The sequence below is a fragment of the Polyodon spathula genome, chromosome 29, assembly GCF_017654505.1.
Source record: "Polyodon spathula isolate WHYD16114869_AA chromosome 29, ASM1765450v1, whole genome shotgun sequence".
In the NCBI taxonomy this organism is placed as follows: Eukaryota; Metazoa; Chordata; class Actinopteri; order Acipenseriformes; family Polyodontidae; genus Polyodon; species Polyodon spathula.
In genome coordinates this window covers 7,010,440-7,027,831 of record NC_054562.1, presented here as the reverse complement: position 1 = coordinate 7,027,831, position 17,392 = coordinate 7,010,440, and the positions used below count along the sequence as shown (strand labels likewise).

The window sequence follows — 17,392 nt, the reverse complement described above, 5'->3', positions numbered from 1 at the left end:
ATTTATTTAGCCCTTACTTCCTCGTGAATACGTATAACATGATTTTAAAAGGAATTTATTTATTTTTCAATATTAATTCAGAGAACGCATAAGTGTAAATAAATTATGTATAGGCTTTAATTTAACAGCACACTTACTACTGCAACTCCCTCCTGGCCGGCCTCCCTGCCTCTGCTATCCATCCGCTGCAGCTCATCCAAAACTCTGCTGCTCGCCTTGTCTTTTCCCTTCCTCTTTTCTCCCGCGCTACACCGCTGCTCTGCTCCCTCCACTGGCTCCCTATCACTGCTCGCATCCAATTCAAAACTCTTGTAGTCGTCTATTGCTGCCTCGATCTGTCTGCTCCCTCCTTTCTCCAGACTATATTATTTCTCCCCCCCCCCCCCCCCCCCCCTCCCCTGCTTCCAGATCACGCTTCTTCTTCACCCTCGCCCCTCAGTAATGGAACAACCTACCCATGGATATCAGGACTGCTTAGTCCCTGACTACTTTCTAACGCCTCTTCAAGAAATACCTGTTCAGACAGCATCTGTAAACCTCACAACTCTCGACTATACTGGACTAGGCGGCGCCCAATTGTACCAGTACTTGCATTGTCTTCCACTTGCACTGAACTGGGTGTCCACTAATAAATAAATAATAATAGTAAATAATATTGGAACCTGCATTTGATAGATTCTGTAACATGTGTAAGATGTGTGTGTGTTTTTTTTAATTATAATTATTAGTTTTGTTCTTTTGAAGATAAATAGATGGGTAGATAGACAAGTTTAGTTTACTTTATTGCACGTATGAATCTACCGATCAACTAATGCCCATAAATGAACCGATCAAAAATTTGAATCGAGTGACAGTCCTAATTTCAATATATACTTTGGTGTGTACGTGTGTGTTTTTGTTTCTAGTTATGGCTGCAATGTTAAAAACGTTATTTGCTTATTTTAGGGTTTCTTTGCTTAGAAAATACTAACTAGGGCTGTCAGGATAATAGTGTCTGTGTAGATACGGTTTAAATGCTGACACCTGCATAGCATTTTAAACGTTTCACAAAAATGTACCAAAAGCACATCCCTAGTACAAATAAAAAAATATCCCACCCAGTCACTGGGCTAAACCCACAGTTACCTAGTCGCTTCTATAAATCTGGGTGCTTTATTTTTAAGATCACGGTACAGTTTTATTTGATTCAACTGTTTCAAATAACAAAAGATAAAATGTTTTGCACCGTAGTCAACGTTTTATAATTGTGTTTCTCATAACACTAAAAACCGGGTTCCAGGAAACCATATATTGTATGATACTGCGGGTAGAGCCTTGGTTTGGGCACCGTTTCAAGCCAACTGGGTTTTCAACCTAAATCTGAACCAGGTGCAGAATGTAAAAAAAAAAAAAAAAAAAAAAAAAAGAAACAAGAAAATGAAATGGCTTGGAGCCGTTGAGCTCTGGACTCAATCCTGTTTCAGAAACGAGTCCCTAAACAGTCATTTAACTCTCCCGTAAAGTCTAAATTATCACTTCCATTTAAAAAGAGTAACTGCCCAGTGAATAACAGTGTGTGTCCAATTGATTTCGCTCAAACAGATCTTTGAATTTTATCAAAGCGAATGATCAGATTAATTGGAATGGTGACCCTATACTAATGGGTTGTTGTTGTCTTGCCAGTGTATTTTTGCTTATCTTAAGTTTAAATGATACCAAAAATACAATTTTGTAATGAATTTAGACGTTTTTACAAGAAGGCTTTGTCGTAGACCTGTAGCAACCAGGGTACAGTGGAGATAGATTCTGTATGGATGTACACTTTGCACCTCTCCTTATATGTAAAACAGCTCATCCAATTGTTATGAAACTTGGTATTCACGTTATTGGGAGTATCAGATTAATAGGATGCATGTCTCTCTCTCTCTGTCTGTACATCCTAGCCTTCTGTATGTTGCATTTACACCTCTAATCTAGCTATGTTGAACACAAGCTATCCCACATACAGGAAATCAGTAATGTTAGTATACTTGACCACTCTCATGTGAAGCTGTCGTGCAATTTGATCTTCCATATGGGGATCAGGAAGAGCTACTTCCTTGTAGTAACCCATGGGCAACGTCTCTGACGGCAAAAAGCTCTTCAAATCGAACTTACCATGCAATGCTTAAGCAAAGCAATGTTGGGCTTGGTTAGTACTTGGATGGGAGACCACCTGGGAATACTGAGTGCTGTAGGCTGCATGCTAAGCTCATACAAATATATATCTTCCATATGTCTCCATGTAAAGACTAGGAGAGGGTTTTTTTTTTTTCCTTCTCTGTCCCCATATGAGGTTGCCATGCATGAAAGGGTTGAATACCACTTATCCAGTTTCCCTAAAACTGTTCATAGCCGTTTCTTATTGTGTGCCATTCTGTACGTGCTGTTGATTATATGTCACAGCCATCCACTTTGAAGGTCTGTATGAGAAAACAGAAATGCATGCATTGAAATATTTTGCTTCGTTGTATTTTACAAATGTTCTGGTGACAATTACGCAGATGCCTGATTACTTTTTTAATTGACTATTGATTCAGTAGTCGTTCCTTTGCAAGTATTGTGACGCACGTATTTTTCTAACAGACCTTCAGAAATGGTTGATCCGTTGCAGACTTCACTGCTCATGAAGACAAGCCCCGTCGGCTTTAGATAAAGGAATGACATGCACAGTGCATCCTCGCACCAGGCATTGATTTCAGGACTAAAGGACATGCAGAGCCAATCTGTGCTCTTTCACCCACTGCCTGTATATAGCTTGCTTAAAGAAACTCCTGTGGCAATACTGATTTTGAATTATGCCTTCTCGCCACAGCTCTCCAGTCATTTGTAAGGGGTTTTATTTCAACGTCAGGAAATCGAACAAAGTCCTTTATTTAATCAGTTAGGCCTGATCGGGGACAGGCAGGGAGGGGAGCTGCTGGTTTTGCCAGGGGGAATGTATCCAGGCTCAAAAGAGTGCTGCTGGGGCGAGATCTTGGCTGAGGCTTCGCTGAATGGGAAGAGCCACTGAGCACCACTTCCTACTCTGCAGCACGTTTCTTCCTTGGAGGGCTCCCAGTCCCTATATATAGGTGAAACACATTTGAGTGACCTGAACCCAGTCTAGTGGGCGTCTCTAGCTGTTTCCACTGCCCAGCATTGCAGTTCTCAGGTGCACACTGAGATACGTTCTTCATGAGAACGGTGCTGACTTCCACCAACAGCAAGGCTCAAAATTATTCATTAATTAAAAATCAGTGTGGAGAATTGGAACAGGGTGTGCACGAACCTGAACCCTAAGCCCTTAACCACACCCATTCTGCATTGAAATGAGGAGGATGTCTGATTATCATAAACAACGCAATGCAGTTAAGCAACAGTCAAAGACCAGCTTTAGAAAGTGTATGTGGAGAGTTGGAATGTGTATAGCATTCCTCTATGTGGGGTATACAAAGTGATTTTTTTGTTCCTGTATGGGAGATGCTAGTAACTGACACAAGATCCCTTGTGGGACGAAAGTAGTATATTAGGACCAGTCTGTGCTTTATTAAGACTGTGATTATTTGATCCTGTGAACAAACACATCCTAATGGCCAAGGAGATATGAACTCAGTCACTTAAGTAGTGATTCATAGAATAAGCTGTTTCATATTTACTTTTTGGAGATCCCTTGAACCTCCAAATGTGGGCAGTTGGATTCAGATGCAAGGACATACAATTGTGGCATTGTACTGTGTGTTTGAGTTTCTGAATGCAGAATGAGTTTAGATTGAATCTCTCAATAAAGTATGGCCTTCCCTTTCCAGTCCTCTTGTATTGATTCAGGAGATCAGCCAGCCATTGTAATTTGTGGAATAGTCACTGCCCTCTATCCGCCTAGGGTGAATAGGGCCACATTGGTTATTCATCTGGCCTTTAATGGAATTGCTTTGTGAGACTGCGGTTTCCAAAGGAACAGGAATGGCAAGAAAGATGACCTGTGATGCAATGTGTTGTGCTTGAAGACAATAAGAGTCTTATTTGAAATGGTTTGAAATACCGTAGGTGGGAAATAGAAGTAGCAAGAAAATAAACGTGGATGGGCTCAATATATCCTGTACTGCAATGAGATTTTGAGCTCTCAACCCAGTCTCAGGGATCCAAAATGAGACTCCTATTGCATAGCAATTTCACCCGTTTTCAAGTTTTTAATATGTGCTTGATTAGCCCCAGTGTAGAGGTACTGTAACAAGTTCAGGCGTGTCATTATTAAACTCATAGTAAAACCAGGAATAGATCAAACTGCTATGCAGTGGGAGTCTCGTTTCCATCCCATGGTATCGTGGCCACTTTGGTGGTGTCCCGGATGCTCTTCAGGAAGCTCATGACCCCAGAGCCCCCGGTCCCTCGTTCCTCCAGCAAGGAGGGGGCTCGAGTGAGGATCTCGGTGGAGGGATCGGCTCTGCTCCTCCTCTCCCTCGCCCGGGCTGCCGGGAGGGTGATGAATCGGCTTACCACGACTTAACATGATGTGATAGTTTCGGAGGGCCACGAGCTGAGCCACGCAGCCATTGAAAGCACCCCTCAGTTCCGGGTTCCCAGAGTCCAGGACGTAGTGCCGCAGTGACGGCCCTGTGGAGATGTCCAGCACCAGCTGCTTGTGGGAGGAAGGCATGTAGTCTCGCATCCTGTTCAGGAAAGCAGCTGGGGGTATACAGGAATGAAAGAGGGCTCAGCAACTTGAGCAGTTCCAGGTGCAAGCACGCTCTGTATCACAGGTTTGTCTTCATTTCCTTCTGATGACTGCAGTCATTGTGTGAGGCTCTTGTGTGTTTTTGATTATGCTGTGTTTGACTATGAGTTAAGGAGTGGCTCTTCTGCTCTAAGGAAGGCTAGATCAGCCCATGTGTCGTTATATAAGCATAACATAAGGAAGCGTGATTGAAATCGCTGTGCTACGTGTGTCTGTCTACCTATGACGGGCAACTAGAACTAAAGAGCGACTTTTGAACTTGCCTGAAATCGTCTAAAAAGAACCATTCAGAGCTATTGTAAGCAACTAGAGGGCTGTAAGCAAAAACAAAAGCTTTAAGCTCGTAATGAATCCCAGAACAGATGTGTAAATAGGGAGGTACAGAAGTGCTATGACTTACCGCTGTCCTTGCTGTGTCTCGCCCCCAGTAACTCGTCGAAATAGTGCAGGACGCTGCTCTGAGCTGCACTGCCCCCCGAATAGTGCAAGGCGTCTTCCTGCACGCCTTCGTACACCAGCCCCTCCGGCATGGAGGAGTTATCCCTCCAGCTGATAGAGACAAGAAGGACATTGCCACTGGAGAATTCTTTTGTGAGTCACCGAAGCTTTAAAGGTCTGGGCTGGAAATAAGACTCCCGTTGCATAGCAGTTTGATCCATTCCTGGATTTAGTACAAGTATAACCCTTTAGTACAAGGGCCAGATGTGTCCCACAAATAAAAATGATGTGGCCTTTCTTATTTTTGCAATGGTGTGCGTGAAACAGGGTTTTTTTTTACAGACTGGTTAGATTTGGTCATCCAAAATTTGGTTTCCTCCTTGTGATACTTGGGAGTCGCTCTCAAATGAAGAAACCGTTTTGAACAACCGTTCAATTTCGTGTGCACCTTCAGGGGCTAATAAAACACATCTGAGTTTGTTACCTCTGCACTATAACTAATCAAGCTTGTTGTACTACCTGGAATGGGTGAAACTGCTATGCAATAGGAGTCTTATTGCCATCCCTGTCGTACATTTTTTGTCTTTTTCCGGAGTGGTTTTTCTTGCAAACACCTCAATGCTGTGTGTTTTTTGTTCAAGTCTGTTGTGAGACTTTAACCAAATCAAAAATATTGCGCAACCTACCCAGATAGGAAGATACGAATCATTCCGTAAAATGTTGCAGGATCAACATGAGCTGGAATAAAGATGAGAGACATCTTTAGAGAGGAATGTGCAGCATTTGCATGCAAAACCCACATTATGTTTTATTGTATTCCAGCAGTTATTTTATTTGATTGAAAAATGCTATCATATAAAATGACAGTATTGTTACTGTGTGTGTGTGTGTGTGAGATCAGAATAGAATAGACAGTTACCATGCATTTGCTTGAGAGCTTCGGTCATGATCTGGATAGAGCTGGCCAGGTCCTCTAGCGCCCTCTTGAGGCTCCGGTCATCACATGCAAGCACAGGATTGATCACTGCAGCCACCGCAAGAGCAACAAGCTTTGATTGTTACTTTGAAAGAAAATAATAACAGTCTATGCCATAACGTCAAATACATGCCTAGTTCTGAAGAACATTAGGAATCCAAGAGAGAAAAGCTGATTGGACCAGCATCGGCGTTGAACCTTTGGAACTAAACTAGATTCGCCTTGTCTAGTCCCGAAATTCAGTGAAAACAGTTGAAACAACAGCTTTTGCCCAATCATCTGTTTCAGTTTCTGGGCCAATCTAGATTCACCCAATTGGATCCAGGCCAGTACCTTAAAAAATGGAAATTTCAGAATTCGCCCAGAAGCCCTTGGAGAAACAATCGTATTCATGTTAAATTTCGATTTTTTTTTTTTTCCCAATTTGTCAGTTTAAGTGAATGGGAAACTACAAAGTGGTATGTAATTCAATATGTTAACGTAACCAGTATTCATTCAGCAGAATTTTGAGTGACCATGAATAAATACTTTTAAAATCTGTACAGATTGGTACACATTGATGTTTTTTATGCAAAATAAGCCTTCAAAAATATAACCAATTCACCATAAACAAAGCAGCTGAAAATACTGAAAGCTTTGTACCTACCCTCTGTGTGTGTCGCTGTTGTGTACTGTAATATAACCTTATAAGTATGAAGTATAACACTGTGCAGTAACTGCTGTAGAGAGGGTTTTATTTCAAGATATTGTAGAAATGAGATGATGTGTAAGTAATTTGTGTATAAAAAAAAAAAAACTGATTGATTCACATAGAGAGCATAAAAATGACCACGGAACTGAGAGGGAGCGGGAGATTCAGTTTTTATGACTAATGCCGTTTAATTCCTGAAAATGATCCGAGATGTGAAACTTTATTCTGACTTAAAAACAAACACTTCTTGAAATAACTCGCTATGTCAACTCTCTAGGGCTCATGCCTTTTCTTTTTCAGGTCCACAGCTACAAAAATAGGGTTGGCTTGTCATTATAAAACCAGCTGAAGATCATCTTTGTAATTGAGCAACAAATGCCGTCATTGCTGTTTCTCGTTGTTGTCCTGTGCAGGTTGCCAGTGTTACCGAGCTATATTGCGTCTGCCTGGGCCTACCCAGGGCCTGTATTTTACAATATTAGTAATTTTCTGTTTTGAAACTGCCCGGTTTTCTGGATATGTCAGTAGCAGCCTGTACTAAATATGAATATTAAAAAAGAAATCCACTTGGTATTGTGGATCATTAATTGCTTATTAATAAATAAGATTTGCTCCAGACTACACCTTTTATTATGAGACGTGATTACTGCCAGCCTGCTTACTCTCACGCTAAGGGGACATGTGTGATGCCACAGTTGCAGGTAAAAACATGACTGTTACATGACAAGTAATTATTTATTATTTATTACATTTCTATAGTGCTTTTTAAGCAAACCACTGTACAGTACATAGCAGGAAAAAAGAACAAACCACTATACAATTGTATAGCATCTCACACATACAACTGCCACAGTCAGACCATTTAAATAACAATATATTATAATAATAATAATAATAATAATAATAATAATAATAATAATAATAATAATAATAATAATAATACAAAAGCAGCAATTTACACTAAAACCCACTAAAATAAGAAAGCCATTTTATCAAAGTGTGTTTTTCATCTTGACTTGAAAACTGTAACATTCCCAGCTTCCCTGACAAACGAAGGCAGGGCATTCCATAATTTCAGAGCTCTACAAGAAAAAGCCCTCCCTCCTCCCCTGTTGCTTTTGTTGACCCTAGGAATAACCAGCAGCCCGGCATCCTGTGATCTCAGAGTGTGGTTTGGAAGATACGGGTCAGTAACTCCTGCAAATAATGAGGTGCTAATCCATAACAACAAAATCTGAAAATCAATTATATACTGCACAGGGAGCCAGTGTAAAGAGGACAAAACAGGGGTAATATGTTCGCTTTTCCTGGTTTTAGTCAGAATTCTGGCGGCAGTATTCTGAACAAGCTACAAGCAGGATACCACATGTTTTGGGACACCAGAACAAAGTGCAGAAAAGCACCTATAGTGTACATATTAACAAGGCTTATTAATCAGGCTTAGACTGAATGCAAACCTGTTTTCAATGAAGAGTTTTGATTAAAGGTAATCGAGCATTATCGGCGCACATTGCTGGAATGACACTGTCTTAAACACACTCCTGTATTTAAAAACTAATTAACAAAGTCTTGACAAAGACTGGGGTGGTAGTTTTATAGGAAGGTTATTGCCAGTAGGATGCAGTCGCTAGCAGTCTAAATGTCATTGATTAACACCCTTCGGGTTGTATCTCTGACTGATTTCAGGAAACACATGAGACCCGTGCCTCCCGTCCCTCTTGCAGCTACAGCTGAGGAGTGGATCTGAAAGATGCAGCCGCTGGTCACTTTTCCTTTGTTGGCTGGGATCGTTATGTACTTGACCACGGTGTTAATGTGGTAGTTTCTCAGTTCCACTAGCGCAGTGACACATTTGTTGTAGGCGTGGCACAGTTCAGTGCTCCCAGTGGCTATGATGTGGTGGCGGGCCGAGGGCCCAGCAGCTATAGTCTGAATCAGGGCCCTGTGGGCCGGGGGCATGTAGTCCCTCATCCTATAGAGGTATGGAGCATCTGAAACCAAGAATGAATGGGAGAATGCCGGGGTTAAAGGACCACTGATTTGAACTACTTCTGTGATGTCTGGCTTTGTTTTTTTAACAAGGCTGCTAGTTTGAAATCAAAACTTTTTTTTTTTTTTTAATTGATGACATTGAGAAATACTTTTTCGAAACGTGTGTCAAATAATGTTATTAAACTAGTTATGAGGTATTCTGTTTATATAACAGGTAGTAAGGTGATTGGAAAGGATTATATTTAAGCCTTAATTACACATTTCCTTAGATCTGCCATTTGGGTTGAAATGAGTACAAGACAGATTCCAAAATGTGATCTGATAAAATGCCAACAGCATTGGATATGAGAGAGTTATTCAAGGCTACATCTGTCCGCTGTTGTACTGTAGTTTTGTTTCGTATTAGAGGTTGTGTATTATGATACATGAGCAGAAGCACAATCGTACCATAGTCAAACCCGTGCCGTATCCCCAAAAACTCATCGAAGCACTGGATCGCTGAGCTCTGTGCAGCACTGCCCCCATAGTAGTGCTTCGGCTCCTCCCATACCCCCTCGTACAGCATGCCTTCAGGCAACAGCAGGTTGTCTCTCCAGCTGGAAGAAGCAGGAACAATTTCACACCTCGCATACACAGCCCTACCCCTCTGTCACTCTACACGGCCCCACCCCTTTGTCACTGTACACGGTGCCCCACCCCTCTGTCACTGTACACGGTGCCCCACCCCTCTGTCACTCTACACGGTGCCCCACCCCTCTGTCACTGTCACTTTAGTACACAATGAGCTGCCACAGTACCGTCTAAAGAATGCAATCTGGGAGCTGTGCTATGGCTCCGGGAGCAAACCTAAAATGTCAATAATGGGTGTTATCTTTTTGATATAAAAACTGTATCTGTGTGTGTATATATATATATATATATATATATATATATATATATATATATATATATAAAATGAGTGATAAAGTTGTAGAGGGGAGATATGTAGGACTAAGGGCTGGCTGGGTTAAGGTAAAGAACTACAGATAGTCACACATGTGAGTTTGATGTATGCTTGATCTTTTTGCTATTTCAAAGTTCAGTATACCGGACAGTGTGTTCATTGCATGTTATTTACTGTGGGCAGTGCAGACAGGGCAGCAGTGCTCTGGGTTTCTGGGCCAGGTGCCAAACAAGGTAATTTGCCTACTTTTAAATAAGTAGAAAACAGACGGTTAAATTTGGGGGTGGGGGAATTTGCAGATTGGTTCAACACTGACGTAACGTAAAAGAAAAGGCTGTTCATTTTTAGACGCAAACCACTGCTTACCCATGCAAAAATGTTCTTAGTTGCCCATAGAAGTCTCCTGGGTCTACATTCTCTGAAAAATAAAATGTTGAAGTACAATTCTTGATTTGAGATTTGAAGTGACGGACTGCCGGATGATTAAAGTGAAACCTTTTTTTTTTTTTTCTAACCAAAAAAAAAGTAGGTTAGTATCACGTCCAGAATCTGATTGAATTTTATTTTTGTATGACTTAACGGTTGCATAGTTTAACATCACACTTTATTCCGAGGAACATTTTTTTTTTGTTTAACAAGCGTACGAACATGTGAACTGCACCTACCGTGCATTAGTTTGAACGCTTCTCTCATCTTGTTGAGAGACTTCGCTATATCTAGCAGAGCCTCATGCAAGGAGCTGGTAGCGTGCAAGGGCATGGAGTTCAGTGCTGTGGCTATAGCCTGAAACCAAATTATAATTGCATGAATACAGTAAGGCAGAGGTTAACTAACTGCATTACTCCGAATACAGTAAATCTCTGCATCTTCATTATAATGTTATCCAACCCCAAACCCTAAAGCGGGTTGCAGTTTAAACATCTTTCATCTAGATCACTCTGCAGTGTTTAAAAGACAAGCATTACTTTGCCTTTGCAGCATCAAGAGTTGTCCATCTTTCAATATATTCCTAATCCCTTTGTTTTAATTTACACATTGTAATAAAATCGTCTACTTTCTGTGCTCCACCTTACACAAGGTGGTAAAAGCTCCCAATGACGCTGCTAGAGCTGTGTGCAAATAAGGTTCCTGTGTTGTAACAAAATTCAAGCGTACCTTTATACCCGTGGCTGCAGCCATCTCGACAATCAGAGAAACTAAAAAAAATCCTCTGGCACAGTCACCTCCCGGGAATGTGAATATTGTATCTAAATTCCTAGGATGAAAACACAGAATGTATTATTTATAGAAAAAAATATATGTATGTTAATGTAACAAAATGAAAAACACTTTGAGAGTGCGTAAGAGGACTTGAAATAAGCAACTGAGCTGTTCTAGTTCTGTCAAATTAACAGGTGGTGTTCCATTTTTGAATCGCAGTTTGATTTACGTCATTGCAAAGCATAACTTTCCCCCTAAGTCTATGCTTTACAAAAAAAATCTACCTGATTCAGTTTTTTATTAGTTGTTCTGATGAATGCCGTATCTAAACAAGTGTGCACAAGCAGGATTACACATCCCCATGCAGCATTCATAAGAAATACATGTGTGCTGCTGAACTACTCCGAAAAAGGCTTTGAAGCTGTTTGTAGCAGAATTCCTATCCCATCAATGGTATGGCAAGTAAAATGCACTAATGTTCATCGTCAGTGTTTGAAGCTTACCCTATTTCCACAGGTCTTCGATTTCAGATGTTCAGATAGAAAGAAGAGAACGAAACAAAGGAGACACGTTAAAATAGCAAACGCAGGTTTGCACAGCATGAACAAACACATCGCTACATTATTAACTAACCATTAGTAAGACTGTGGTTTTTTTTTTCCACCATTTCCATGACATAAAACAATTGCTCTGTAATATGTAGTTCCCCTGGGAAATTCCCGTTTCTGAAAGAATTGTGTAAATATACATATTTATTTTTAACACAAATAAATATTGCAAACGTTTGCCTGATTTGACGAACTACCTGTTGCACTGCATTTAGGAACCTGGCAGCCGGTTTAGTTGGCTTCTAATAAATTATTAGACACGTTCATAGAGCTGCATGATTTCTTTACAATGTCTTCATTGAAAAAGACACCAGCTGCATCACTCCTGGGCTTGTTACCCAGAGTGAGCAAAACACGACAAATGATTTAACAGGCTAGTTCAGCCAAAGTCTCTCTATAGAAGAGCTGGTGCCATCTCATGCTACGCCCCTTTGGCTCAGTAGTCCTTTTGCTTTGCTGGCAGAACACTGCTGTGTGCTAGATGCATGCAAAGCATGTCAGGCTTGTCACCCACCCATTGGGATCCTTCCTCTTCCAGTTTGCCAGGACCGAGTCTGCGTAGACCAGTATGGGAGGGAGGCCGAGAAGCTCCGAGATCTCACAGTAGGGTACAGCCAGGCTCCTTGGGAGGGCCTGTCGTAAATGACCCAGGGATTGTTGGAATGAGCTTAACTTGTTGTATTTTAATAATAGCTTTTCTGTAATCTGTATGTGTATTTATGTATTGGAATAAAACTGAGTATAATGTGTGTGTATGTATTTGAAAACACATTCTTACAATATTTGTAAAACCTACATAGCCAGTTTGGGTGGGGCAATTTTGTGCGATTTTGTGGGTGGGGGTGGTAAGCCAGCAAGATGCTGACCATATAGTATAGTGGACCACCATCACAAAGAGCTTTAGCTAGGAGACTAGGGTGTGTGAACTATGCGTCAGCTGCAGAGTCACTTACAACAACGCCTCACCCGAAAGACTGAGCACAAGGACTTGCTCATGGTCACATAGGGAGTTAGTGGCTGAGCTTGGATTTGAAACGGGGACCTTCTGGTTACAAGCCTGTTTCTTTAACCACTGGACCACACTGTCACTGTTCTACACTGACAGCAGGAATCGTCCAGACGTAGTAAATATTACTATCAACTTATAAACTAATATGTATAGAAGTTGTTGCAATTTGATATCTCTTGGTCCTAAAATGATGATTACATATAAATTGTTGGTAAAAAAAAAAAAAAAAAAAAAAAGGGGGGGGGCATAAGCCTTACAACGAGTGATGATGGTCTATTTTATTTTGGTGTGACTGTAATCGGGTATGTTGTGGTAGAGTGTTGAATTACCATTTACCGTATGTGTTACATATCTGTTTTACATAAAACAATAAAAATAATGATTAAAGAAAATAAGAACTAATTATTGTATCAGTAAAAATCCAACAAAATCACTATGAGGTGCACGTGAAAGGCCTAGGAATACAACACAACCTGTCCTGTTTGTTCACACAGTGGAGTGCTCTTTTGGTGCTAGGGGGGGTAAGAACTCACCTTGCTTGGGTGTTTCACCCCCTCCTGCCAAACGTAGCCCATCGTGATGAAGCCCAGTGCAAGGTGGGCCAGCCTCCACTCTCTGTGGCCCTGTAGATGGTCAGTGCTCAGTAGAGGCATCTGTGAAGGACATTAGAAGAGTTTATTATTATGACTTCACCCTTTTTAGGGGGCTTATGGTGTTCTTATGGCTTAGCTTGGCATCTTAAAGACTTTTATTTATTTATTGATTTATTTAGTTATATGATGAAATTATGTTTGGACAGTTATGGAGTGTGGGATCCTTGTAGGTGCCTAGTTAAAAAAATATTCTGAATTGCTCTGCTTCTGCAATCCACAATGTTTGTGAGCAGGTCAACTCGGTAGTTGACGTTTCATTTTGTGATGGAGTGGATAAGAGGAGGTGAAACCGAAAATATTCTCATAATGAATTCAGGCCTGTAAATTCTCTTCAGGTATGATTTGATTGGTTCACACTCAATGGTTTTCTGTTTCAAAATGTAGTGTGTCCAGTTGCCACAGTAGTTCGAAAAACGGTCAAAAAACTATTTAAACTAAGAAAAAGCTGATTCGATGATCTAGTTTGGAGTCCTACTGTACCTCGTTGACTCTGGAGTGAATCTGATGGTTTTCAATTAAGCCGGGCAGATGCTTGGCTATTTCCATCCAGGGCTGGTAATACTCAGGCAGGTCGGTCTGTGAAGGAAGGAAAGCAAGTTAGATTAATAAACACCAAGCTAGCAACAAGCCTGTAATCAGAACCTTCCTTTTATTTGTGTCTCCTCATTTGTTTGCTTGCTCAGGATACCAGGCACCCTTTTAACGTTTGCGGTGAGGTGTTTGGAATGACGGAGATGGTGCAAATGGTCAAAACCAGAGCAGTGTGAAAGAGTCGTAGTGATAATATTTAAGCTAAGAAGTTAACTTAATAGCAGCAAAGAAATAAAATAGACAGCCTAAGAGCCATCCGCTGTACAGTCCTTGTCTAAACATGGCCATCATATCAATAAGACACGTCCTGTTTTGACTTTTTCACAAATTTGGAGAAACATTTGGGGTTTGTTTTTGTGCTGTTCTCAGGGATTGAAATAAGACTCCTATTGCACAGCAGTTTAATCCATTCCAGGTTTTAATGCAGGCTTGATTAGCCACAGGGTATAGGTAACAAGCTCAATTGTGTCTTGTTAAATTCATAGATAACCCAGGAACGGATTAAACTGCTATGCAACGGAAGTCTGATTTCCATCCCTGCGTTCTTGTAGAATAATTAAAGTAAGCATGTCCTTTCAGTGCTGGTCTCTCATCCAGTTTAATTTGCAAAGAGGAGTTCAGAGGTTATCAGCGGCTTCAGTGCTTGTGAAAGCGACTGTATTGGGCTGGAGGGCTGAATAGTTTTGTGGTAGTTTGACACAGGTCTATTTACTTAGTTCAAATGCGAATGACCCAGCTTGCTTTCCAAAAGCGCCCCTATTATGTTTTTAATGCAGTTGTCTAAAGATTAAACAGCAAAGGAAGAAATGCAAAGTGTGGAGAGCACAGAGGAGGGCATTACATTTGCATAGGAATGTTGCAGTTTTTCCATGATTATACTATGCCTTCATGGCTAGCCGTGATTTTTGTATATGCTTTATCATGCTTTCCAATACTATGTTAAACCTTTATAAAGGTAGCTTGTGTATTTGTTGCTATTGCATGAGGACCAAAGTGGAAGCTGACAGGTTTACAGCTAATGATGGCGAGAAACATCTGTGCCGTCATGCTGCTGTCAGGATAGCGATATTTGCTAGAAATTCAGATTTGACTCATGATTTCTTTTAAAGGTGTATTAGCTAAACAAATAATTCCAGTTGACGTATTTCCACTTGCATGTCTTTCTTTAACCTAATATGGTAAGGTACAGCACTTTAGAATTCAGATTCATGTTTGTTAAATCTTTGGTAAGACTTCTGACATTTATTTTACAATTATGTACATATGTCCATTCCATTATTAGCAAAGGAAAACAATAACACCTTTCACATGCTGCAGTGCAAAAATGCAAAACACATCTTCAATCTAAATCTACAGTCCTTTATCCTTAAAAACAGCCAATGGAATGTGTAGTCATGAGAAAAAGAAAACGTCTTTCTCGGTTTCTTCAATGTACTAAATCCAATGATTTAAACAAATACGTTTTATTTCATTACTGCAGTAAATACAAATCATTTTAATGCAGTCGTTTTAAACTTATCATTTATCAGTTTGTTGTATGAACACAATTGACAGAGATTGTCATATTGCATACTTAGAGCTTCTGGTTTTCGGTGTTTTACCCCAAACTTTTCTACTATCCTTTTAAGTAAATTAAATAACTTGTACTAAAATGCGTTTCTCAAACACAAATGGCTTAACAGGTATCAATTGATTTTAAAGCAGAGTAGAAAAGTCTGTGTAAAACACTGAGAATCAGAAGCCCTAGACATACTGTAATTTGTAAAGTGTTTATTTATTTTTTTCTTACCAGCGGATCTGAAAGAACAAATCCATATTCCTCAGACACGCAGAACTGCTGCAGGTCGATTCCCTGGGTTCGCACCAGCCTGTGCAAGTCTTGGTCCATGGTGTCTTTGAAGTGCAGTGAGCCTGCAGTCCCTCGCCTGGAAAGAGTTCTCATTGTCAGACTGTGATTTGTATTCGAAGTATGTGGGCTGTCCTGCACTAGCCCAGCATAGCCAGCGCCCATTGGATAATGAAAACTAATAAACTACGTGTATTAGTTCCTTCTGGTTGCTTTCACTTAATTATTATTATTATTATTATATATTGTTTTTAATTCACATCCTTTTTGTTGGTTTCATTTCTTCTTCTTTAGTGTTCTATTATTATGATGTTGAAATGTATTTCCTGTGAATTTACTGGTGTTTCTTACCAACCTGGCTAACCCTGAGAATAAGTGCCATTCCCCTCTAAACGATAACTCAGTTAAAACTTGGTGTGGGTGTGATATATTAAATGTACTTTTCTTGTTTAATTTTGTCATCCCATTTTGGTGGCTTTAAGACCTCTCAGAAACACAAACCTGTAGCCCTGCAGTGCTCTACACCCTAATCTACATGTGTTTTAATGTGAGGTTTTTGACTGTATAGATATAATCCTGTAGAACAGGTGTGGTGTCTTAGCTGTCCAACACAGCTGCAGCACAGGATTGCCTTGAAGCCTGCAAGCCAACACCATCGTAAAACCGGCAATGTGACAGCAGGAACTGGTTACAGGTGCAGCACAATAATGAGTCCGATAAGGTGCGCTACTGACATTCCTAACACTGTTGTGAATGAGCATTTTATATGGGGGAGGTTATTGATAGGGTGCTTTCCTGCTTGACAGTTGACCTTGGAGCTGCATTTTAGAGCTCTGCAAATACATTTTTAAGTGTTTCTTATGCTGTTTTGCATTAGATGGGAAAACTTTAGACAGAGCTGACAACCTAGTTGGCTAATCTATACAGAGCTTGAAACTCACGCTAGCTCTGCACCCAGACCTGGGTTTCCGAAGTATTCTCAATTAAGTATGTTATTGACGTGATTGGTATGTAAACTGTTTCTTTCTTACAGCTTCTAGTAGTAAACCTGCTTAATCCACTAGTTAGACACATCAAGAGGACTAAATTTAGGTATGTTGCAATTGACCCAGGAAGTTCTGAACCCCAGGACAGAGTCCTGCCCTGTATATTAATTGTTCAGTGTTGGTTACAAGTATGATCACATGGGAGATGTTCCCCGAAGTCTTATGATTTTTATGAATCTGCTTGCATTCTTAGATTGTGTGGCAATTTGTTTCAAAAAGGCGCTGGCAGACTTCTGTTTTCACTTCCTTTTTTTTTCCCAGTTTGCGAAACGTATGTAAACTCAAGATTCATAGCATGCTTGTATGGGGTATTCCTAGGTCTGGACTTTCCATTTTGGCTCTTAACACGACATAAAGTGCATGTGATATGGTTGCAGTCGCTGGTAATGCAGAACTATGGGTTGAAATGTACAATTGTAATGCAGAACTAAGAATGGGAATGTTTTGAGTAATCCCCGAGCGTGTCTGCAGACTGGCTGTGTGTAGTGGCTGAAGCACATCTGCAATGTATCTGTGCTGCAGTGCCATGCATGTTCTGATGAGCAGGAACATACTTGGAGCACAGAGCCAAGGCAATCCTTTAGCCTTCCTCTCATTGCCTTCAGTAACATTGTCACTACTTCCTTGGCGTTCTAGGCTTTATTTTTTATATTTTGCAGAGGGGTGG

General features: G+C 40.6%; 2 protein-coding genes across 2 annotated transcripts; both read right to left on the bottom strand.

Annotated features, from left to right (window-relative positions):
• Nucleotides 1–4,245: 4,245 nt before the first annotated feature.
• On the bottom strand, nt 4,246–6,641 carry LOC121302180 (indoleamine 2,3-dioxygenase 2-like). Its single transcript, XM_041231998.1, is given in 6 exon segments — nt 4,246–4,503; nt 4,505–4,683; nt 5,133–5,281; nt 5,857–5,908; nt 6,090–6,194; nt 6,632–6,641. Coding segments are annotated over 6 exon segments (714 nt in total). The 3' UTR covers nt 4,246–4,284.
• A 1,506-nt stretch (nt 6,642–8,147) lies between these two features.
• LOC121302245 (indoleamine 2,3-dioxygenase 2-like) lies at nt 8,148–15,859 on the bottom strand. The gene is made up of 10 exons (XM_041232086.1): nt 15,623–15,859; nt 13,723–13,818; nt 13,123–13,242; nt 12,095–12,213; nt 11,476–11,490; nt 10,928–11,027; nt 10,438–10,555; nt 10,139–10,190; nt 9,277–9,425; nt 8,148–8,828 (listed from the first exon to the last, which is right to left on the bottom strand). Exons 1-10 carry the CDS (start codon nt 15,842–15,844, stop codon nt 8,473–8,475), a joined length of 1,347 nt encoding a protein of 448 aa, XP_041088020.1. The 5' UTR covers nt 15,845–15,859; the 3' UTR covers nt 8,148–8,472.
• Between the last annotated feature and the right edge of the window lie 1,533 nt (nt 15,860–17,392).

Excerpts from the sequence above, each read along its gene's own strand:
- LOC121302245 (XM_041232086.1), bottom strand. The coding sequence starts at position 15,844 with ATGGGCGCTGGCTATGCTGGGCTAGTGCAGGACAGCCCACATACTTCG. Across the intron at positions 12,214-13,122 it reads GGGTGAAACACCCAAGCAAG|GCCCTCCCAAGGAGCCTGGC; the intron begins GTGAGTTCTTAC and ends CATTTACGACAG. Across the intron at positions 10,191-10,437 it reads AGCGTTCAAACTAATGCACG|AGAATGTAGACCCAGGAGAC; the intron begins GTAGGTGCAGTT and ends TTTATTTTTCAG.